We start from the raw sequence: 24,304 nt of genomic DNA, 5'->3' as shown, positions 1-24,304 counted from the left end.
TATCTATCTATCTATCTATCTGTCTATCTATCTATCTATCTATCTATCTATCTATCTATCTATCTATCTATCTATCTATCTATCTATCTATCTATCTATCTATCTATCTATCATCTCTGTCTGTCTGTCTATCTATCTATCTATCTATCTATCTATCTATCTATCTATCTATCTATCTATCTATCTATCTATCTATCTATCATCTCTGTCTGTCTGTCTATCTATCTATCTATCTATCTATCTATCTATCTATCTATCTATCTATCTATCGATCATCTCTGTCTGTCTATCTATCTATCTATCTATCTATCTATCTATCTATCTATCTATCTATCTATCTCTGTCTGTCTGTCTGTCTGTCTGTCTGTATGTCTGTCTGTCTGTCAATCAATCAATCTATCTATCTATCTATCTATCTAGGGAAGGTACAGGTGCTGATTCCCTATTTCATATTTGTATCCATTAATATTGGACACGTGCTGTTATTGAGATTGATGATGGCTTTGTGGACCACTATCACTTCTCAAGTTGTGACCAAGAAGAAATGAAAACACTCTCTTTGATAAAATATATATTCTTCTGCTTTTCTTCTATTCTTCTACCTCTCTTCTTCCTTGTCATTAATTTACCAGAAAATAGAATAAACATCAATTAAATAATAATTCAAAATAAATAAATAAATAATGAAACAGCCTGTGATGTGACCAGATGAAAGCAGCCACCGAAGGGACACATTTCATTTGACAATTTTCGGGGTTAATACTTCCCTCCTTCTTTCCATTTTTCTCCTTCCAACCATTGAATGAGCACTAGTTTAGCAATAAGCCTGGTTTTCTCAAGGTTTCAGCCTCACGGTGGGTCGAACTAGAAACCTCAGTTCAGCTGCCGATAAGAAGCGTAGATAATACAACAATGTGTTTGTGAGGTCAGAAAGGTCAGTGCCAGACTCAGGGTTCCCCCAGCAACAACGTGTCTTTCAATGGCACAACATTTCATGCCCAGTGTTATGAACCGTTACATTTTAATGTCTGAAATGTTTCTCAAATGCCTCATTTCCACCGCACCTCACTGGTGACTGATGGGGGTTTGGTGCGTTCATCTGGTGCCTTCATTGTGTTTGTAAAGAAGCTGTGTTTTGTAGTGTTTGCTATGCTTGAGCTGCCAAAGGCTCAGGTGTAACATGGATTGAAAGGGGTGTTTGGTTTCTGCCCAGCAGGGTCTGGCTGGCCTCTTTCGGCTCCTCTTACCAGGCTACTCTCATCACTAATTTATCTGCGCTCCTCATCTCACAGCTCCGGCGGCCGGTTGCTCAGCTCCACAGCAGTCTTTCTCCACGCCACCCGGGCTCCAGGAGCAGGATCACACCTGAACGGGGGCAGATGCAGACGGGGGAGGCTATGAGCCCGCAGGAATCCACGGCACCGGGGGCTGAGACCACGGCGGAGCAGAAGGCCCGGAATCACATGGAGCCCACGGCACCGCCGCTTCCTCCTCCTTCACCGCCACCTCCAGGGCCGCCAGAGTACCCGAGACCCAGGCTGGTGTTCCACACCCAGCTGGCTCACGGGAGCCCAACGGGCCGCATCCATGGATTTACCAATGTGAAGGAGCTGTACGCCAAGATCGCGGAGGTTTTCAACATCTCTCCTTCTGAGGTACAAGTTAGTTGGAGCATCTTCACTTAGCGCCTCTAGAATGGCGTCACGCTGGTGTTGGGTTTCCTCTCCTGGCTGTCTTCCATCACACACCACTGAAGATCAGCAGGCCTCGCAACGGCATCAAAATGTAAAGAAAAACATCTGTGTGACAGTACAACCTTTTTTGAAAACTAACACAGATCGACAGACGCACCCTTATGGATGAGCATGTGGTCACGTGATTAATGCTAAAGTTCAAGTTAGCTCTTTTATTGTATTTATTTATGTTTCCTGAGCGTTGGCATGGTTTCCCCTCTGACTTTACAAGGTCACCTTGGTCTCTCCCTTGGTCTGACAAAGCTTTCTCTCTGGCACGTTCAAGTCGGCTGTTTGTTTTGAAGTGTTTGTAAGGCAAAAAAGTCAAACTGAATCACCCTCGGGAATAAACACGGCTGTGAGTCACACGTCATTCCAAATATGTGAAAGTGCAGTCAGTTGTATTTGCAAGAAACACATTGTTCTTTTCCCTTTCGCTGGTAACCACTTATTTGTTTTTTGCTTGTACTGGTGAGACGCCAAGTTTCTGAAACAGAAAAATTAAATACTCTTGGGACACAACGTTCATGATTTGAACTTCACGAACTTCAACTGAAGAATGAAGTAGTGATGGAAGTACCACCAAGTACACAAGTCAGTGCAGAGGATCCTGAAGAGCACAGGTCAAAGGGCATCCCTGCTTCTTCACTTGTCAGACAAACATTGCAGAATGCCATATTTTAACCGCCTGATCCCACTGGCTGTGAACTTTACGAATAGGACACAATTCTGGACAAAAGATTTTCAAATTCATTCTCATTATTAAAGCAAGAATCATCATTTTGATGGTTGGTAGTTAATACACAACGCTGTCCTGTAGCGTAATGTGATGAAGTAGGGATGAACTTTGCAGGTCAGGATCATTCCCTACTGTCTACTACTACTGAATCAAATGATGGAGCCATACATCCATTTAAACAACAAAATATTGTTTATTTTCCACCAGTTTGACAATAGCACAATACATCAGGATGGTGGCTATATTCAAGTTTTTATATCACCTTATTTCAACTAAAGAGCTTTTAATGTCTTGAAAATATTTGTGTAATAATTTCAATGTTATAAGAATTTCAAGTCCATTCAGAGTAGTGGAATCCCTGGCCATTGTGTACTGAAAAACACCCCTGAACAAAAGCAAACAGATGCTTTTGTTTGCTTTTGTTCAGGGATGATTCCTCCATGTTTGTTGTTGTTGTTCTCATCCTAGCTGCCACGTGTCTTGTCCATCAGTGGGATCAGTGGACCAGGAAATCCTGCACTTACAAAGGTTCCCTGTTGTCTGCAGAGCAAACTGTTCAATAAAATAAAATAAAAACGATTAAATGCGATTATAATATTTTTAACACGTTTTTTTGTTTTCATAAATGAATTGTAATGAACTTCTTAAAGTCCCACCACTAGTTATTTCTCAGAGTTGTGTATAAACTGAGCCTTATACTAAAGTGTTTAAGCGCAGAGTCAATAAATAGCATGTAGCTGAGGAGGAACATGTGTGGGCTGTTACCTTTTGAAGCCATTACCATAGGCATCGGTTTTTATGGGAGGTGTATGTAAGGCCATCGGGGGTTATTTCCAGTAGTATAGAAAATTACCAAAAGCATGAACGCATCATCTGCGCGCATTGAGATACGTTGATCAGCGCTCAGTAGCTCGGTCTACGGTGGCCTGACGTGGACAAAATGGAAGTTTGACTAAAGAGAAATTCATGAGAAAGGATAGATAAAGTAAAAAAGGGATTTATATTTGGCTAGAAAACCTCATAAGTCAGGTCAAAGATGGTTTTTATATTAGCCTAATCGAAAGTAAAGTGACTTTACGCCATACATGGTTCGGAGTCGTCAATACAGTACAGACTTGAGATATTTCTGTTTTATGTAATGTATGACTGTGAGAGTCTATGTAGCGTATGTTCTGGAGTGCTTGGTTTTTAGCATCATCATCCTCTGCTCTCTGGTGACATTAAAAAGTTAAAAGACTAACATTTGTACGAATTTTAGTGCCCTATTTTCAGACCACCAGTAGAACACTGGATTTTCAGGTGCAAAGGTGGATGATGATAGTAACTAAAAAAGCCTCTGCGTCTTAAAGCGTCTCTATAAACACCCTCAGTTTGTTGTTTAATATATATATTGCAATAATATTCAGATCTCAAACAGTGTAGCATTTTTACTACCATACTGCTGCTACCATTTCACTCCTGAATTTTGTAGCAGAAGCATTTCTCCATCGTCACGACTCTGCTCCTCACATGACATAGAAACAAACTGCTTTGCATCACTGGTTCCCAAATCATAGAGCTTGCAATAATACTAAAAATAATAATCATAAAATGAAAACCACATACATATTGGTTGGCTTAAATAACTTTAAGGACCATACGTATGTGTTTTTGTTTCATAGGGTTTGAACTCAAGTGATAAAATGCAATGTGAAGTCATGTAACTTCACTTTAAAGCTTCAAAGTTTTGGATCATAATGAAACATTTGCAGTGTGCCAAAAACAAAATGTAATTTCTATTATATTGCTATAATCTAATAACATTTCAGATAATAATGTGGCGAAAACATCAAAATGCGCTTCATAGTTTTAGACTCAAAACCACAAATCCAAACCAAACTGGTGCAGAACCTCTCTGAGTCACTGACATGCAGCTTCCGCATTATACACCTTTAATATTTGTGAGTTTATTACGAAGCTTAAACTCATCAAGCTGCACTTGCAGCACAGATAATGCACGAAGCGATTGCGACCATAAATAGGAGAAGCGCAGATATCGACATCAGAGTGGCGAAGGCCGTCATGAAGGATGGTCTTATCTGAAGGATGAAGGATCTCAACTGTGCACCCGACAGGCTTATCACCCACCGGCACTTATGACTTTGCTGGCTACTTTCCACTCTGCCCTCGCTCTGTTAATAATCACTGTGGCCTTCGCAGATTGTCCTCTACCTTGGCTGAAGACAGTGTCCTCCTGAATGGTGCTTCAGCTATTCTTCACCCAAATGACATGTAAAAACGTTTGAACAGGATGGAGCCCAGTCTCTTCCTCAACTTGCTGTAGTATTTTACAACTGAAAGAACGTAAACAAATAAGAAAAAACAAATTTATTTATTTTCAAACTGTATATAATACAGATTTATTTCTGTCAAGGTGTTTTATGCATTTCTAACTGTCAGTTCTTTTTATTTTCTCCATCAATTTCCACCCCTCACCTTTTCAAGGCCCTTATTTGTCGCCCTCTGCAGTTCAATATTTGAACTGCTTGAAGTACAGATGACTTCAAGTCAAACAAACCGGATTTACAAATCAAACTTCATAAATTCAATTCACTGCAGTTCAGTTGTCTTCAGAAAACACAACCGTCCTTCAGGCTGAATCTTGTGATTGGTTTGAGTTGTAGTGAGAGCGAAGCGGTGTGGGAACAAACAGCCTTTTTTTCCCCACAGATCCTGTTCTGCACCCTGAACTCCCACAAAGTGGACATGCAAAAGCTGCTGGGAGGCCAAATCGGACTGGAGGACTTCATCTTCGCGCACGTCCGAGGAGAGACGAAGGAGGTGGAGGTGACCAAGACGGAGGACGCACTGGGCCTCACCATCACAGACAATGGGGCTGGATATGCATTTATAAAGGTGCACGCCAGAGAAACTTGTATTCACACTGGTTCTTCTGATCCGGTCCTGCATCAGGACGTCACCTGATGTTGGATTTCCCAGACGGAAAGTGGGAGAATCCACCTAGTGATGGGTAGATGAGGTGTCATGACTCAGTATTGAAGGGTTGATGAGGTTTTACGAACTGTGATGGCGCTGTCTGCTGTAAAATGTTTGGACTTCAACAACTACTTCAATGAAACCGCACATCATTTAGAAACCAAGAGCGCTGTCTTATGGAATCTGAAAATTTGGACACTTCGATCAACCCTGCAATACTGTTTCATGATGCCTCATCTACCTGAGTAGGACGACACCAAACTTAAACAGGAAGTAGTAGTTTTGGATCCATAAAATACATAAAAAGAAACAAACAAGCAAATGTGTAGTTCCTCTTCATCCTGCATCTTTTCTAGTTGTAAACAGAAAGTATTTTTCAGAAGTTTTACCCAAGTCAGACACGTGCTAGAATAGATGTCATGGATGTCATTGTCTTCCGACTTCGATGATTGAAACGTACTGAACTCAGCCATGACGTTGATTCCCACTTTCAAGGTAAATGGAAAGCAGCTAGTTTTGAATCCACAGTATGGATCATATTGATATGCTGTCGAAGCTTCATGACGCCTCATTCTCCATTATGATTAAACTATTGCCTTAAACTTATTGAGCGCCACCTAGTGAGCTGTAACAATGAGAACACTGTTTCATGAAGCTTCACAACTACTTACATTTCGATGTATGAATTGACTTTGCAACCCACAGCGACTCAGACTCCCCTGACACCCCCCTGCCTCACCCACAAATAAAGTCATATAATTGAATAAAAATGCTGAATAATCCTGCTCCTCTACAGAGGATAAAGGAAGGCAGCACTATCGACCGGCTGAAGTCAGTGTGTGTGGGCGACCACATCGAGGCGATCAATGACCAGAGCATCGTGGGCTGTCGACACTACGAGGTGGCCAAGATGTTGAAAGAGCAACCTCGAGGTATACCCTTCACTCTCCGCTTGGTGGAGCCCAAGAAAGCCTTCGGTAAGTCAAAAGTACTCTTGAAATACACCTGTTTATTTGTTGTCCATTCTCTGAGCAATGTTTCTGCTGCCATTTTGAATTCAAAGCAAGTACATTCACATTAAATGTGATATATCGATGAGGTTTCTGCGGAGGACGGTAGTTACCTTATGAAGATTTAGGAGCTCTGAGTCACCTGTGTTTGAAGCACTTTCAATTCATCCAATAAACCTACGTGACGTGGCGTCATCATTGGGTTAAACTACACTACCGATGCTGAACTGCCACGGTGAGTCCATGTCTTCCTACAACTACAAATTGTTGATGGAAATCACTTAAAATGTAAGTCGTGTCACAAAGATATGGAGCGTGTCTTTATTCTTATTTACGTTTCTGTTAATTGACATTTCTGTGTGCAAATATGATTAAAAGTGACTCATTCTTTGTAGAATTTCCACGGATGCTTTGCAACAAACAAAACAAAACAAAGCAAAGAAAAAACAAAACTGTGTGTTTGCTTCTAAATGAGCCCTTTGCATTTCAAGTGACAATGCTTCAATGCAGTTTTTCTCGCCCATTCTTGGCTTTATACGCTAGAGACAAGCGCTGGAGCTGATATATAGAATTGAGGTTCCACTCCTGACTTGGCTCACACGTGTAAGAGCGCGTTTTTCTTACGTTCAGGTCTTCAAAATAGCCCCAAGGTGAGAGATTACAATATGGTGATGGGCTGATGAGGCTTCATGAAACAGTGTCGTCATTTTCAGAGCTTAGTAAGTGGTGCTTCATTGGTCAACGGTTGTTCAAACCCAAAGATTTTAGTGCAGACAGTGCCATCTAGTGGACTCTGAGAATAAGGACAGTGTTTCATAAAGCCTCCTTAGCCCATCATGACAATATGGCGGTGTTGTAGCTCCACACTGAGTCTGGTTGACTTTCGTAAAAGTATGTTTACACCAAATGCAACACTTATCGCGACTTCTCCTTCTCCTAAATCCTGTTAAAAATGAAGGTCAGTTGGGTGGAGGCAGGTCTAAAGTTAGTGGGAAGTCAACATGGTGGATCTGGGAGGCAGGAATGGAGCTTCTGCTGTCTAAGTTCATTAAGACCAAAAAAGGATTTGCCGTATTCTTCCGCTTCAGTCTGTCTCTGCGTAATACGTAAAACCTGGGCTCCGATTGGTTAATGTGCAGGAAGTTGGATTTTTCAACCTGATTGTTTGTTTAGAGAAATGTCTCCCCCAATGTGTCGCATCCTCCAATTCCATATGTGTGATGGAAATCAGTTTTTTTTTAAGCATAGGCAAGCAACGTGCGGCCCGGGGCCACATGCAGACCTTGAGGTCAGAGAAAAAGTCCAACTACAATTTGGTGTTCATTTCCTTTTTTTCTGAAGTAGGTCTTGCCATATGATTCATTTATGTTGAGAATATTTAAATAAAATGAAATAATATATGATGAAATAAATTATTTTATGCATTATATGTCTTTTCTTTATTTTACAATATTTAAACCACAAAAACTAAGTTTTATCTTTTCCTTCTGTCCTCCCGTCTTTAGGGTTGACGGCCTTTAATGTTAGCTCCAAGAAAGAATGTGTGACTCTTTAGGAATCGAATAGATTATCTTATCACTACAATGCGTAAATATTGTTATTGAAAGAGATCCTTGCCTTCTGGCTCAGCTCTTTTGTCTCTATAGTTATGCTGAAATTCACGTCTGCCGCTGTGTACAGCATTAAAGTTTGTGTTTGTGTGCTCCCCTTCAAGCACACGACCAGGCTCACATCCCACTGGACACTAACTCCAGCCAGGAAACCAATCCAGACAGAAAACACAGTGTTCTGTTGCTTTGACTACTAGAGTTTTGAGGGCAACACAAAGGTATAACATTACGAACTGACTGAAATCATGGCCAGCTATCAGGATTACTCAACATCGACTGTGGAAACAATCTCAACAGCATCATATCTGCAGATAAGAGTCAAGGCCAGCGTCGCGATACCATACAGACCAACCTACAGATTCTGTCCTTCAGACTGTATCTGTAAGATGACCACTGAATTCACTGTTTATCATGCAACCGCACAAGAACAAAAATGGCTTTATGGAAGGGAGTCGAGCCCCTGGGAGGGGAACACTGCTCTCTAGTTGCAGGAGGCTGTAACTGCTCTGGTCACATGGTGTTGGTAGAGCTAGTTTTCAGTCATATCATTTGAATTTCCAGACTTGACAGTTCTTTGTGGGATGGAAAGATGCGGAGGGCTGGAATTGGCCTGTGCCTGGACTTGGACACCCAAAGTTCTGAATCAAACACTGAGCAACAATTCTTAAAAAAAAAAACAAAAAAAAAAACATTTATGAGCTTCATCTGATGAATTAAGAAAATAGGAGGGTTTCGTTTCACTTAATATGCATATAAAATTCACAGTATTCACAGACAGTTTAAGCTGCTTTTTCAAGCACACTGTATTTACAAAAAATAAAATAAATGGATGTGACAGGTTTATTAAGAGACACTTGCTCAGAGGCTGTAAAAGTGCCTCTTTATTTCCTCAGATTCCTGGTGACTTATTAAAACAGTATCTCATGAAAAAGCCCTTGAAGGAAGAATCAAGTCGGCAGAACCGTGGTGCGCAGTGAATCACGGTCAGGCAGATCTCTCTCTCTCCTTCCCGAATGACTTGAGTCCCATGTGTTCAGACATGATAGGCATGAGGACAAAGACCCCCAAATCTACAGAGGGCAAGATGGTGAACGGGAGGGAGACTCTGCGTCTGCGTTCCAAGGGTGCGGCCACAGTACAGGAAGTGGTGAGTTTCACGCGCACTGAGGGAATGAGCTGCTACAAACTGTACACAAAACGTCCACTTTGTTGTCGCCGTTGACCTCGAAATTCTTTTAAATACTTGAAAAGAATATTCAGGGTAGTTTTTGGCTGTGCTGCCCTCCTCTGTGTTTATGTGCTAGCTAGATGTAAGCCATGAAAATGTGCATTCCGAACACTACTTGGTGACAATGAGGCTTCATGAAACAGTGTCCTAATATTCAAAGCCCTCTAGATGGCGCTCTCTGCTCTAAAATCATTGTTTTTTAAACAGCCATTTCAATGAACCCTCACACCAAGATTTCTTCACAGAGAGCGCCACCTACTGAGCTACTACGCTGTTTCATGAAGCCCCATCTGCCCATCACAACATTTCCTGATGGTGTGCAGGCCAAAATGATCATATACATACACGTATTTACCCATATATTTTTTTTCTCCAGGCCCCTGAACCTGCTATCTACGTGTCCTCCTTCACTTGCCTTTCACTCTTGCTCCTACTCTTCAGTCACAGTTGTCTCCACACAGCACACCATGCCTGCACTCTCTTCTTCACCTGCCTTGGTCCAAATTTTAAGCAATATATATATATATATATATATATATATATATATATATATATATATATATATATATATATATATATATATATTTGAAGTTGAAATACTCGAAACTGAGCTAAGATACTTAGAACACGCTGAAAAATGTAGCACCAAATGAAAAGTAGCCAACCACAGTGATGTTTTCTTCTCAGCAGAATGAGTTTGAAGAGCGAGCCACAATGAAAGTGGACGACCTGCTGGAGAGCTACATGGGCATCAGAGATTTGGAGCTGGGTAAGATCACCCACCGGTAAAACCCAACACTGGGTGTCAGTTCTGTGCCTCCGTTGCCACGTTGTGTTGTTCCTGACTCCATACAAATCATCGACCGTGGGGCGAGTTTCCAGGGAGCCTTTGTTTATTTAAATCTTTGCCGGCATGATATTTCGTGCTGCTGAACAAAGCAATAACAGTCACTGCTTATATTTCAAGTTTGGCAACCTCAGTTTGAGGTGTCAAAACAGGAACTCAAGGGAGAGACAATGTTTTTTCCACTTGTTTTATTATTTAAGAGGCAAGTAATCATGGCGTTGATGAGGGAGTTATCTCACGCACACGTGTCGGCAACACGGAAATGTGTGTGTTTTCCAAGACTATCACTTCAGTTACCTGTTTTTTGGATTTCAAATCTGTTTCCTTACATTAAAATACTGCTGCATGAATAGTTTTCACATGTGGATGAGCAATTTTGGGTGCTGACTCGTGGCGTCTTGTTCGCAGCGACCACCATTGTCGAAGCGGGCAAAGACAAGAAGAACCCGGACGACTTCGCCGAGGCTTTGGACTCAGTCCTGGGGGATTTCGCTTTTCCAGACGTGTTCTTGTTTGACGTCTGGGGAGCAATTGGCGATGTTAAAAATGGTCGGATCTAAAGCGCCTCAGGGAACCAGCTATTGGCAGACAGAGCACTCATTCTTACACAGCATTCCTACAAACCTGCCGTCTTCAATATGCAATCGCTAGTTTGGTCAGGTCCGGGCAAAGTTAGCAAGACTGCAGGAGAGAAAACTGCCACGTTACTCTGTTAAACTGGCATGGTGATTGAGTGAAATGTTCCAAACATCTCCCCGAGCAAGACCCAACCCAGATGTTTCAGATAGAGGAAGTAAACGTCCGCTCCTTTTCATCATGTACTTCACATCCTCAGCTTTGATCTGTCTTCCGTCCACACAAACATCATTGTAAATACAACTCTAGTTTCAGTGAACATTTCTGACATGCAGTTATATTTTAATAAAGACCTCCATGACTGTGTATTTTTTTGATGCTCACAATGTTAAGATTGCATTGTAGCTGTGGCTAAAATGCATCACCTTGAAGTTTTTCTTTTCATTTCATGACCTTATTTGGTCAACAAGGGTCTGTTCCCACGACATTCCATTTCACACCCCTTTTTCTGTTTTATTTCTAGTCTCACGAGTGTGCGACTTTTACAAGCTCACGCGGCGGCACAACATTTGTCAGACAGCAGCCGCAGTCATTGCTGCAGCAAAGCCGCTCATCTTTCTATGTGGCTGTTCCCACCTTGAGGGTCACTCGCCGGGCACAAACTCTGCTCCCCGTTGTGCCCAACAAGTGAGTCATTCATGCTAAGGAATTACCTTGATGTAGCATGGACAACCCTCCGTCAACAGTGGCGTAGCCCAGCACAGGACAGAAGCAACATGTCACTGCTGAGAATGAACACAAATTTACATCCACACTGAGAGGAGGATCAAGTGAGCAGGAACGAGAAGCATGAGCCCCTGGTGAAATCTCACAATGCACTATGCTTCCAGTGTTGTTTTGTGCTTCTTTCTAAAACCCTCATGTTCTCCGTATACTGCTTGACAGAAACTTCCATGTCATGGTGGACAAGGTGCGGCCCGTGGGCCCCCGTTCAGCCCTTCACTGGCCCTTGTGAGCTCCTTGGTACACAGCCAAGTGCATTAATATGGTCCATTCATTCCTGTACTCAGTTTAAAAACAATATATTAAGAGAAATATAGTTGATCCACAGCAGCCCACTGATTCGTCTGATTCAACATTTCTTTCATTTAAATCAAAGTTAGCCAAGGCAGCAACGACGATAAACACACGACTGGTCACGGCTGAGCATCTGCCAGATGTTTCTTTTAGTGAGAGCAGATGTGAAAACCTTCATGCAGGTGAGTGGAAAAGCAGATGAATTTGTTTGTGTTTTTGTGTGTGTCATGTCTCTCTGTGAGAGTCAGGGACCTGCGGCTCATGTGGCTGGAATCACTTGTCACCTTCTTAAACCAGAATGTGCCAGAACGTTATCATTTTACCGTGACACCGGTCCATATCCGTGTCCTGTGCTTCCTGCCGTTTTCAGTTAAACCTCCACCTCTGGACTCTTTCTGTCTGGATTACCTTGTGTTGATGATGTGAAATATCAGTCTCTGATTTTTCATGTATTCAACCACTGAACCAGTACTCACGTACTTCAAAGGCAATCGATGATAGGCCGTCATCCACTTTGCTCTGTTGCATTTGTAACTGTGGTTAAACTGGAGGTCCACTGGACGATGTTTGAGTCCATCATAAGTAAACAACCTCATGTTAAACAGATTTAATGTTCCACAATTACATTTCGGTCGCTACATTTCTTTCCTTCCAACGCTGCATGCACATGATAGATGGTGATAAACTGTCAAGCATTGTTGAGAGCTGTAAACAATAAAAACTTCCTCAGATGCAGATGGCTACTGTTAGCCCACAAGCAAAGTCTGCAAGTGCTTTCGAGGCGTAACATTGCCTACATTCACGTTCAGCATTACAGCAGAGTTTACTTTGGGGCATCAAGAGGGTACTTTCGTAAGAAGTTCCATGAAGTTGAATCCATCTTACTTACGTCACTATTTTTGCTCAACAAGTTCCTGGCAAAAGTAGTGAAATGGGAGAAATGCTTCTTCTGCATATGACTCAACAATTGGAAACCAGTCACTGAGAAGGTATGTTGGAGAGGGGCATGCTAGTTTTCTCCGCTGCTTCGTTCTGCTCTGATGTGAGCCTGCGTATGGTGCCCCATAAAGACGGGTACAGGCTCACGACAGAACCACGTGTCCAGTCAATGCGGGGGAAGAATCGTCGTAACACCGCTCGGCGAAAGAGGATGTATATCCAGGGGTCCAGGATCTGATTCCATGTTGCGAATCGCAGCCACAGCAGGAGGTATCCGATCTGGACCGGGACTCCCGACGCCACAGTTTTAGCAATAAAGCCCTGGAGGAGACAAGACCATGACAGTCCAGATCAAAGGTTTCAAAGACAGATCCATGAAAAGTTAGAGGCTGCAAGTGCACATGGACATGACGGGAAAGCAATTTGCTGACGCTCCCTGAGACAAGCAGCCATGACACAATTGTCCAAACAGCCTTTAGCAAAGCAGCGTTTTGGTCAGTCTCATTAGTATGTGGACACGTATTTCTTCAAGACAAAACATGCCGACGAACACTTGTCAACTCAGTGAGTTATTTTGTAGATATTTTTTTGCATTCATTTGCAACATACACATTGCGACACACACAGTGGCAGCCAAGGAGTTTTCACCTCCGCCTTTGAAACAAGCTGATGATCTAAATGTCAGCAGTTGCCTTGGTACAGTATGAAGACAGTCACATTTGAATAGGAGACTAGGCTTTTGCTTTATAGGGGCCACACACATCACAAAAACTCGCCTGTTTTTGCCACAATTTTGACCATTCTTCACCAGGAACTGCAAAGGGCCTTTTATCTTATACCAGTCTGATGTGTGTAAACTTGTATAAACGATTAACATTTTCATGGGTGTCGGCCAAGTTGGCTGTTTGCGAACTGAATTGCAATGTGGAATGTCATGATGGTTATCGGTATCAGATCCAGGCCAATATTAAAGGGTTAGTTACCGCATTTTTTTTTCCTTCAAAAACCCGTCTGATCTGATCCATAAGCCCAAATGTCCTCAATTTCACTTTGTGTGCCACTGGCGCCGGGTTCACGTTGAAACTTCAACAGTTGAATGTGATTCAAAATTCTAAAAATACAAAAAGCTATATATATATACATATATATATATATATATATACATATATATATATATATATATATATATATATATATATATATATATTCATATATATATATATATATATATACCGGCCTCTTGCATCAACTCTCTTCTCCTACTTGAGAAAAATCCTATTTTAGCGTCACAGTCATGCAGCGTGGATCCAGAATAAGAACCGTACACGCAATATTTGTTCTGGTTGACTTGTATTTGAAGCACAGCAAAAATAAATTGGTACTGCATCCGGATTTATTGTGAAATTAGGGGTTAAACCCATCTACCACTGTGTTAATATGGTGAGTTCCCTCAGGTGTGCGTGTGGCATTTGTGATTTTTACTTTCTTTCCGCTGGCAGCAACTATGTTTTTATCATGTCATGATGATTTTTTTCCAGGGATTTTTCTGGTTAAAAAATACCATCGATCACCATCCTCCCGCCGACTTCCGTGTTGCGGCTTTTATTTTCTGGTTAGTGTCATGTTTCTTCCTTGTTTTGCCATGCGAGAAAAACGTTGGTAACAAAACCAAAACATTTGGTTAGTTTATGGTATTTTGGGATTTTTATCTGAACAATAAAACAATAATCAAAAGCACAAAACGCTGATGTTAGATTTTAGTAAATAAAGCATTTGCGAGACATCGTTCATAGTTAGCCCAGTGTTGGCGTGAAGGTGAGCAACACATAAGCTATTTCAAGTCGTTCTCTTGTCGTCGTTTCTCTTCACTCGCCTGAGCTTGTTCACTTGACACATGATGTAAATCCAGGGGTCAAATATCTGATTGCAGCTGGCCATTCGCAAGCAGAACACAATACTTTCACCTGTTACAGGAGCTGATGTCACAGCGCTCTTCAGAATATAAATCTGCACAGGGTGTCACACACAGCTGGGGTTAGACAGGACGGCAACAAGAACATGTCAAAGGAACTCTGGATGGCTGCACTGTGCGGAGATACACACTCCCTCAGAGAGCAGCTCTCAACATCCCACCTCTGCTTATTGGGCCAGTTTTCTCCTCTAAAAGATTTTTCCCATGAGACCTCGCTTGTTTCTGAAAAATGAGTATTGTCCTCATGATCAGAACATACTTTATCATCGCTATGTTTTTGAGTTATCAAGCAATGCCCAAGCCCATCCCTGCTGTTGCCCTTCATTCATGTAGAGAAGAAAAGTGGAATGAGAACAATAGTTCAAAGTGTGTGGATTTTTACTTTTAGTTTAATGTTTTGGCTGAGTAGAATATAGAGATGAAGCTCAAGGCGCCGTGAAGACTTTTGCTGAAAGCAGTAGTGAGTGGGCTGCAGGGATTCAGGACAAGATCCAAGTGATGGGGATCAGTTTGGGAACGTGCAGAGAAGGTGGTTGGAGTGAAAGCTAACATGGAGAAGGCCAGCCAAACAGCTTGATTCATGCAAGTCAAAAACAGGCGCAAAAAAACAGATCTGTGTTCTGAAGAATCCGGTTCGGCCAGATGGACAGGCAAGGAAGGCAATGCACAAGGAAACAGGAAACAGTCTGGGCACCTAGCAGGCACTGAAGTTTAGGAGGGTTTAGTCGGGTGCTGTTAGCACACTTTATCCCAGTATACAGGAGATACTACTCCATCCACTATCTATATCCAGAGTCCGAGTATCTTTTGAATTGAGGGTCGTTGCGCTCCCTCATGCATGACATCCCAAGAATGTAGAGCATCTGCGTTCAGATGGAATTAAAAACACCTGCTGCTTCCCCTTAAAAGGCAGAGCTACACGTCCAGCAGTGGTCACTTCAGTGGGCTTCTCGGGTCAATGGAAGCCTCAGTGGCAATGAAGCACACAGAGCGTGGATTATAGTCTTATAGCCTCATCATTACACGCAGCTCTGGCAACAGTGTGTGAGGATCGACTCTTTTGGAGTCAGTAAGACATCAGTTGTGGTGAAGTATCGGTAGTGTTGCTGTAGATACGCTGATGAATATTCAACTATTGAAATGAGGAAAGACAGAGTCTGTATTCTGCCTTATCACCTCGCAGCATTCTCACCAATAGACCCCCCTTCACGCAGTCGGAGGCCAGTTCTCATCCCAAACCTGAAACTGGGCCAGTGACCTTTCTGAAGAACAATAACATCATAAGTTTTTTCCCCCAAAAAAACATTTGGCAGCCACTAATTCCACGCTGGTGAAACGCTGATCCGTGTAAATGTGTTTTCCGTGCGATTTAGTTCAGAAAATTGTTTGGCGAGAAAGAACAACTCCAACTTTTGGGTGTTTTACTTATGATTTACAAGCTCTGTGAGGACCTGAACTTTCCAGGGACCTTGGTGTTAACAACATTTATGCTAATTCTATGGGATTTCTGGGGTGGTTGTGATCTGGATCCTTCAGTTTTGGTTCCATCAAAACAACTGTCTTCATATCACTAACTGTATTATATGTATTATTCTTAATATTAAACATGTTCTGGCAACTACATGACTGCAGCCCTGTTCTCCTATAAATGCATGAGTTTTTCTTTTTCAGCCTTTTGTGGATGTCTGTTTATCTGTCCGTGTTGAGATCGACCATTTAAAAGAAACTCACCAGAAAGGGGCACCAGCATATGGACGCTATGACCATGATCAGGATGAGCTGCACCATCATCTCCACCTCGTGGTCCCTTCGACGCTGAAGTCGGTTCTGTCCGCAGCACACTTTGACCAGAGTCACAACGCTCACTGTGTTCAACAAAAACGACATGGCAATGCTAAACAAACCAACGAGCGAGAAGATCAGGGAGAAGACCAGATCGTCTCCCTCAGAGCTGATGTTGAGGAAACACCAGGAGCCGGGCATCTGCATGTGGTAGCTCCCGACGCCGGCCACAGGCAGCATGGAAATACAACCCGCCATCAACCAAACCCCCAGAACCATGCAGATGGCACGGCCCTTGGGCAGGTTGGAGTGGGCGAAGGGATGGTTGATGCCGATGAAGCGCTCCACAGCCATCGCCGCGCCAAGCAGCAGGGGGCAGAGTCCGTAGAAGACCATGGACATTCCCATGAAGTTGCAAAAGTGGCAGCTTGGATCCAGCAGTCGCCAGTTAAAATGGGTCACATGAAAAGAAACCACGATGGAGCCTGTGACAAAAATACCCATGAAGTCCGTCACCACCAGGCTGCCGAGGAAGATGAGGAAGGAGGAGCGCGACCGACTGTGCGTCCGTCGGAAAGACTTGACCAGCACGATGAAGGCTATGAGGTTGGAGGTCAAACCCAGGGCGCTGAAGATGCAGGAGAAGTAGGCAGATGCGATGGTGGGCACGTACTCAAATGGAGGGTTGTTGATGGTGTAGCAGTGCGGGGTGCTGTTGGCGATCGTCGACGTGTTCATGATGTCTTGTTGTCCTGGGCCTCAGGTCAGAAGATGCAAGGCTGCATCAGCCTGTGAATGAGAGAAAATGTCAGACCTTTTCACACAATTTGAAGACAATCCTCCGAACTACATGGAGTTATCCCAGTCTACGCACGACTCTACCCCCATGAAAACCCCCTGTTTCTAGCTGTTTAGTTTGAGAACTCTGCTGAGGCTAGTTCAGAAGTAACCCATCGGTTCTACTACATTGTGCTCCAGTACTGATGTAGCTTCGCACATCTCCCAGAGGTAAAGTCGGACAGTTAAAGTCACTTCAGCTGACTGCAACACAGGCTGCTAGCAACAGGTACATCTTTTCAGTACAAACAGGAAGGTTTCTATGGGCAATTTCTATTGACATTAACATAAATATAAATGACTAGCTGCCCTCTTCATTTGTTCACTCCAATGTGGAGTGGCTCTTCTCCAAGACTCCAAGATGAGTCCAAATACACCCATTATATCCCTTGAAAACCAAATAGATCCCCACACTTACAGATGAAAAAGTGATGCCATCCCACTAAAGATGATTTATCATGGCACATCTACACTCATGCACTACAGTAAATACACAAAAATGAGTGGCAAGGTCAATTTATGTGGTGAGTTTTGTGCCTCCCATCAGATGAGATTCCAGCGTGTGTGGTGTAAAGGCAGCAGGCCGACACTAGGAAGCTAAAATAAACACAGGGAGGCTGGCATATCATGGCAGGAAGCACTCTGTTGACAGGGACAGGAAACACTGTTCATGAATTCGTCCAGTGCAGGTCCCCCTTAAATCATCCACACACTCCAGAGCGGAATTGAACTCGCAACTGGCGTGGATTAAGCTTACTATAGCGTTGCTGCGCTTTATCACATGTTGAAATTCTTCATCATGTTTTCCTGTTTCACTTCACAAAAGTTAAATCTGGTACAGGAGCAGGACAATAACCAGACGTGCTCACAGCTCGAGGAACACCAGCTATAAAAAGCCGTACACCAGGTACATTATTCACTGTTCCGTGTTTTGGCATTGGAGACTGTTGTTTTCTAGATCGAATTACAACCTGCAGTGTCACGATAATTTCAAACAAAACGAAAAAAAGCAACAGAGGCTACAATCTGATATGGTTTAGAGGCCTCATTGCAAAGTATCTAAAAAAAAAAAAAGTACATTTTCAGGAAATGCTGATGATAGGAACAGATGACTGAGTATTAGTGGTGGTCTGAAGTTCCATCTGGATTTAGGTAGGTTTTGAAGGAATCACCCTTCACTTTTGTCTTGGCTTTTTAAAACACAACATACACTGAAGGCTGTGAAAAAAAAAGAGTGTAGCAAGATTGTGGTGACAATATGTGCCATTATTGTGGCCTCAGCAGCCCCCCCTCCTCCCCTCTTCACCGTACTTCCTGCTGAACACCATTCTTGAATAATGGATGTTGTTTTAATAATCAGATTAGATGTTCTGTCCTAATAAATGTCATGTGAAATCAGCGCTTTCCCGTGTTATCAGCTTTGCTGTGCCAGAAAAAGCCAAGCGCACATGTTTGTGTGTCCACAAATGGGCTGCAGGCCTGATACGTAATAAATAAGATGCTATAAGAAATAATGTTATATGTTACAAAGCCTTTTAAATAATGTTTTTTATTAAAAAAATAAAATAAATAATATATATATATATATATATATAAATATATATATATATAATCCTCTTTTTAAAATAAGAATGTGTGTTGCAAAATTTCACATATTTTTTTTTCCATCTAAAAGATGATGATATGGAGACAACTTCAACTTCCAGCTGCCTTGAAAACAAATGATGAATCATAACAGAAAAATGAGAATTATGCTCTCGTATCACTGAGCCAAATGGTTTAGAATTCAGTGCTGGAATGCTGACGTGGATTGTGTTTCCGCACATGTTTTTTTCTCTGCCAGTGTTTGGGTTACACCTTAATACCACATAAATAAAAAGCCTTACTTACCAGGCCCATAAAGAGCTTTTTATTCTTTAAAATCCTGCCATATAAGCCAAGAGACAGAGAGGCCGCTACGTTAACACAACTCACACGGAAATCTTATGTCATCTAAGTGGAGCATGTTATACAGTCAAGGACACAAAAATAGTTTAAGTAGTCCATTAGCTAAATGTGTTGGTAAAAATCAATATTAAGACAGTTTAATATATGCAATATACATGCATGGAACCTGTGAGTTTGAGTGGGCACTTAGCTGCCACTCAAGGGAACTCACTAAGTGAAGTTCCATCATTTCAATTCCGTCATTTTCCTTGGAAAATTTACACCGATATAAACTGATTTTCCTTGGAAAATTGAAACTGAAAATAGACAGACAGCTAATGATTCATATATATCTATATATCTATATCTATATACAGATATATACAGATATATATATATATATATATATATATATATATATATATATATATATATATATATATATATATATATATAGTCATTTTTCTCATTTTTTGCCAATAGTCACAGAATTCCAGGTAACTACATATAATACACATATAATATAAATAAACATATTTTCTCAAAAACACAGGATCCATTTGTCTGTTTGCTTTAATTTGTGACACAGTATTTCATGCTTCTGTGACTCATCGTTGTTCTCAAGTATTTAGCTTCACACTGCTCTTGTTTATTGACCTTCAGCATCAAGAAAAGATCTTGTGAACGTCCACAAGTCTGGAATCCTTCAGTTTATTTTAACTTTGAATCAGAAACGTTCCATAAACAAAGTTGTTCTCTCGTCCTTCATTTTCCTGAAGTTGAACACAGGCTGATATGTCTATTTTGAAACAGGAGTACACAGCAGTGTCTCAGAATGAAGAGGCTTAACTTCTCGAAAGTGCTGCGGTGTTAGTAGGAATCAAGTGAAAAGTCTTACCGGAAAAGGGCTTCTTCTTATCATGAAAGAGACCTTCAGCTGGAAGTTTGGAACATCGTAGTTTGCTCCGCTGGGGAGAAATGTGTGGAAGTATTGGGGCAGACTTTGAGCCAGCGTTCCTCTCCACTCTCCTCCCTCCACTGCGTCTGCAGCTCAGATCCTCATCTTCCCCCTGCCTTGCTTCCTTCTTCTCTCACCAGGAACACAAATGGGAGCAGCCCAGAGGAACACGCTCAGGACAAGACACCCATGACAGGAAGAGCTGATGAAACACACGACATTATCTCACAAGTGCAGCCGTCTTAACCTCTCACCCTTTTTAAAATCTGAACCTTAGACTCTTGTGGCGTTGTGGCCGACTGCTCCCTTGATTTATATTCATCATATTAGAAAGTGAACTGAGGTGAGACTGCGCAGACCTTCTGTCAGACCTGATGTGCTGATCGTCTGTGTGAATAAACATGTGGCATTCAGATGAAGAGATTTAGAGCGAAGGTCGAGGATCTAATGGACGACAGACGATAAGATCAAAAGCATTTATAGCAAAAAAATGTTATCCAGCTGGCTGACGTAATTTCTGAAGATAAACAGCTCAAAGTTTGAGGCCGTGGCTCTCAGCTGTTGCAGCCAAGTACGCAGACAAAGACGTGAATTTGCTTTTTACCTCTCAGTTGGCGTAAATGCAAGGTTTAATGCACTGTGTGGACAACCCTGTTTGAATGTGTGTCACATTATAAAGATCCTCTCGCAGACGAGAACATTGACTGGACACTAAAATCACTGCTCTTATTTCACATTGTGAGTCAAAGCAAAAGGACATCAGCAATTTATATGTGTAATTTAAAGGATTATTGAAAACTAAAATAAAATTACAAATAACAATGATGATACAACTAATAATATAATCTACCAATATCTATTTCAGGAATAAATCACAGTGTAAAAATAGAATTACAAACATAGAAGGTCAATGCAGCAGCTGGAGAAGGCAAGTTGAGCCACAAGGTTTCAGTGCCTCACATGATCTAAACCCCATAGAGCACATCTGGCAGCACCTGGAGCAGAAAATGCAGGATGCCAACATGACTTGGCAGGATTGCATCTAGCACTTGTGGAGGGGTGGAACACACTGCCTCAGAACAACATCATGGGGCTGGTGAGGAGCATGAGGCATCACTTCAAGATGTCGTGGCGAATGGTGGAAAAACCCGCCACTGACTTCTGACAGGTTATTTGAGGCGATCTTCGTGTCTAAATTGTGAGGTAATAAATGATGAAAATGTCTTTTCTTTTCATCTATTAGTAGTAATATCAAAGGGAACCATTACTTATTTCATTGAAATTCAGACCAAATAGGAAAAGCACTTAATGTAAATGGCAACAAAAACAACAACAATAATAATAATGTTTTCATGTACTATAAAATGTTAGCAAGACTTGAACAATATGTTGAACTACTTAGTTAAACTACAATTTTCAGTACATTTATGGTAGATTTTATGGCAATAGACTTTATGGTACATTGCATCGAATAACTTCACAGACTTTTTGGGTCATTTTTTTGAAGTTCAAGTTCTCAAGTTTCTTAGTAAGATTTTGCCTTCTAAATATTTTTTTTCCTTCTCCTTTCTTAGCTATTGTCACAGTGTGAAGACTGACACCTCGATATATGTTCCATGAATCACAGTCATTTAAGTGTCTGACCCTAGTCGACCCTGGATGTATGCAGTTATCACCGCAGCACAGGGAGCCTGAAAACACACCCTCCGTCACTGGCACAGTTTAGCGTACAGAGTATCACCAGTCACTTAATACTTTGCAGGTTACATGAACGAGCCTCAGCTGCTGCCCCACCAACCTGCAACCAGATTTCAGATGTTAGAAACCCAGAAAATCTGCATCCATATCCATCTCCGTGTTTGAGCTTGTTTACAAAGGCTGCATAGTTGTTTTCATGTATTTAGCTCCAAAGCACAGTTTCAGTTGATGGGCTTTTGTAGTGCTTTTACAGGCTGTAACACCAACATCAGTCCAGTCCACTCCTGCTCACTGGGGGCAGTTGGAGACGGGACATGCGATCTGTCCGGCATCTGGTTCTGAAATGCTTGTAAAACAAGTTGGTTTTGCACCACACTCTCTGGCAGACTGACATTAACGGTTAAAACAAATGGCTAAGGGAGTAAAGGGAGCTGACATAACCTTCTTCTAAGATGCTCATTAATCTACCTCTCCTCCAGCTTCCTTGTCTGGTCTTGTCTTGTCCTGAGAACTGGGTTTTCGTGACAGTTCACCCTCACAACACATGAAACCAGTCGGCACCTGAGTCGGTGCTCTGAAGACAGAACAACCGGTTTGTTTTGGGCACCGTAGAGACTCCAAAAGTCCCAACACAAATGTGTGACCGTGGAATGACAAATGGACACAACTTTGAACCAACAGATGGCAGTGGCCATAAAACTACCAGCATCTCCAGGTGACTTATTTCCTGAGCACGGCTGGTTCCCTGGGAGTCTATAAAAGCTCTGCTCCCTGGAAAAATACATGAGCTAGTCAATGACATGAACACATTCGTGCGTTGAAAACTTATCTGGACATTGTTGTTCATTATCCTAGAAAACCACAATTGCTTGCAATCCATTTGACTAGTGTCTGAAGGAAATGTGGTGACCGCCATGCACCACACTCATAGACACACGTCCATTAACACACCGCATATTTACCCTTCCCTGAATGACCACCTTGAAGACCGACCAGCCACGAGAGACACGCACTTTTAGGAGGTTAGAGATTCTGCCAGCGCCATGATCTGCCTTGCTTTAAAAGTATAAAATAAATGTGAGAGAATTCAGTCATCGCATAATTCATGAGCTACATCTGTCTAATTCCATGGTATGACAAACTACAACTCACCAAAAACATGGCAGCAAGTCAAATCATTTGGAGAAAACCTGCAGAAGTTGTGGCTGAGCTTCACAGCTTGGAAGAAAGTTGACTTTGAACATGACGTTTGGTGGCAAAAACTCCTGATCTGCAGGGATTTTCACACACAGTCAGAGGGTCCACAGGGACTGGTCAGAAAAGGACAGAATATCCAGCCAGCACCAGAACCAAAATGACTCGGCGGAGGAGAATGGGGAGACTGGTTAGACAGACCGCCATCTTTAGTGATGGACTGATGAGGCTTCATGACATTTCAGAGTCCACTATACATATAGTAGCCAACAGTTATTCCAATCAAACTGAGAGCGCCACCTAGTGAGCTCTGAAAAATGAGGACGCTGTTTCATGAAGCTTCATCAGCCCATCACTATTGAGTGCACTATTGTTGAACCTTGAAGGTTCACAGCAGAAGACTCACACAAACAGTCAACAGAAGATTCGAGTGTCAGGCAGCTGCTGATGTAACAGAGTGAGGAATATTTTGGCTCACTTCGGGCTCCTCATGTTCCAGAGTATCATCGCTGACCACGTTCATCCCGTCATGACTACTTTATCTTCTGACGGCTACTTCCAGCAGTGTGGTTCAGCATGTCAAATCTGACAATCAATTCACTTTTCATGTGGTGGAACATGACGTTTGGATCATGGCTGTCATCACTGACAAAAGCTGCGGGTAGTGGATGATGCTATCATGTCAATGTAGACACAAATATTGGAATCATTCCGCAGGCAAAATGGGTCCAGCTTTGGTGTTCCAAAAAGATTCTATTGGAGCCACGGGTGGCATAAAAATGGTACAAGCTGTTGGCATTGAGTTTGAGAGAATGCCTGATATCCCAAGGGACCAATGAATTCCAAAGAAGTCATCTATAAAATGCAGCCCTTTTTTGAATCTGCAAGGGAAACACTGCAACAACAAAGACATGTCAAACACTTCACCATCCCTGGGCCAGTGATAGTGAAGTGAAGTCCCTGATAAGCCAGTCTCCTCTGTGCTCCTCTGTTTCTGTTGCCACACAAGTGCGTGTGAGTCATGGCTGATATTTATTTTGAAGCGGCATAATAGTTTGAAAATGGTGAAACCATGAGGGGAAAACATGGCTCGACAGCCAAATGAGGTTTGATGACAGAGAGGTTGGCCGACTGCTGGACAAATACACAGGAAACAGAACCGGTCGTGTTTTAACACGGAGAGGACCTGGAGCAACTGAGAG

General features: G+C 42.2%; 2 protein-coding genes across 3 annotated transcripts; one reads left to right on the top strand and one right to left on the bottom strand.

The window, feature by feature from the left end:
• The first annotated feature begins 1,379 nt into the window (after positions 1–1,379).
• gipc3 (GIPC PDZ domain containing family, member 3) lies at positions 1,380–11,000 on the top strand. The gene is made up of 6 exons (XM_053847532.1): positions 1,380–1,655; positions 5,182–5,367; positions 6,245–6,425; positions 9,106–9,215; positions 9,984–10,065; positions 10,552–11,000. The coding sequence occupies exons 1-6, from the start codon at positions 1,380–1,382 to the stop codon at positions 10,701–10,703; spliced, it is 987 nt and encodes a 328-aa protein (XP_053703507.1). The 3' UTR covers positions 10,704–11,000.
• A 1,388-nt stretch (positions 11,001–12,388) lies between these two features.
• On the bottom strand, positions 12,389–20,342 carry tbxa2r (thromboxane A2 receptor). 2 transcript variants are annotated; one of them, XM_053883793.1, is made up of 4 exons: positions 20,151–20,342; positions 16,439–17,278; positions 14,609–14,742; positions 12,389–13,056 (listed from the first exon to the last, which is right to left on the bottom strand). In XM_053883793.1, exons 2-4 carry the CDS (start codon positions 17,225–17,227, stop codon positions 12,879–12,881), a joined length of 1,101 nt encoding a protein of 366 aa, XP_053739768.1. In that variant the 5' UTR covers positions 17,228–17,278; positions 20,151–20,342; the 3' UTR covers positions 12,389–12,878. The 2 variants fall into 2 exon arrangements, with proteins under 2 accessions (XP_053739768.1, XP_053739777.1); XM_053883802.1 differs by lacking the exon at positions 14,609–14,742.
• Positions 20,343–24,304: the final 3,962 nt, after the last annotated feature.

This window comes from Synchiropus splendidus, chromosome 1 (genome assembly GCF_027744825.2).
Source record: "Synchiropus splendidus isolate RoL2022-P1 chromosome 1, RoL_Sspl_1.0, whole genome shotgun sequence".
In the NCBI taxonomy this organism is placed as follows: Eukaryota; Metazoa; Chordata; class Actinopteri; order Syngnathiformes; family Callionymidae; genus Synchiropus; species Synchiropus splendidus.
This window is presented reverse-complemented; position numbering and strand designations above follow the sequence as displayed.

Excerpts from the sequence above, each read along its gene's own strand:
- gipc3 (XM_053847532.1), top strand. The coding sequence starts at position 1,380 with ATGCAGACGGGGGAGGCTATGAGCCCGCAGGAATCCACGGCACCGGGG. Across the intron at positions 1,656-5,181 it reads TCAACATCTCTCCTTCTGAG|ATCCTGTTCTGCACCCTGAA; the intron begins GTACAAGTTAGT and ends TTTTCCCCACAG. Across the intron at positions 9,216-9,983 it reads CGGCCACAGTACAGGAAGTG|CAGAATGAGTTTGAAGAGCG; the intron begins GTGAGTTTCACG and ends TTTTCTTCTCAG.
- tbxa2r (XM_053883793.1), bottom strand. The coding sequence starts at position 17,227 with ATGAACACGTCGACGATCGCCAACAGCACCCCGCACTGCTACACCATC. Across the intron at positions 14,743-16,438 it reads TATGCTGGTGCCCCTTTCTG|ATTTATATTCTGAAGAGCGC; the intron begins GTGAGTTTCTTT and ends CACCCTGTGCAG. Across the intron at positions 13,057-14,608 it reads TGTCAAGTGAACAAGCTCAG|GGCTTTATTGCTAAAACTGT; the intron begins GCGAGTGAAGAG and ends TGTCTCCTCCAG.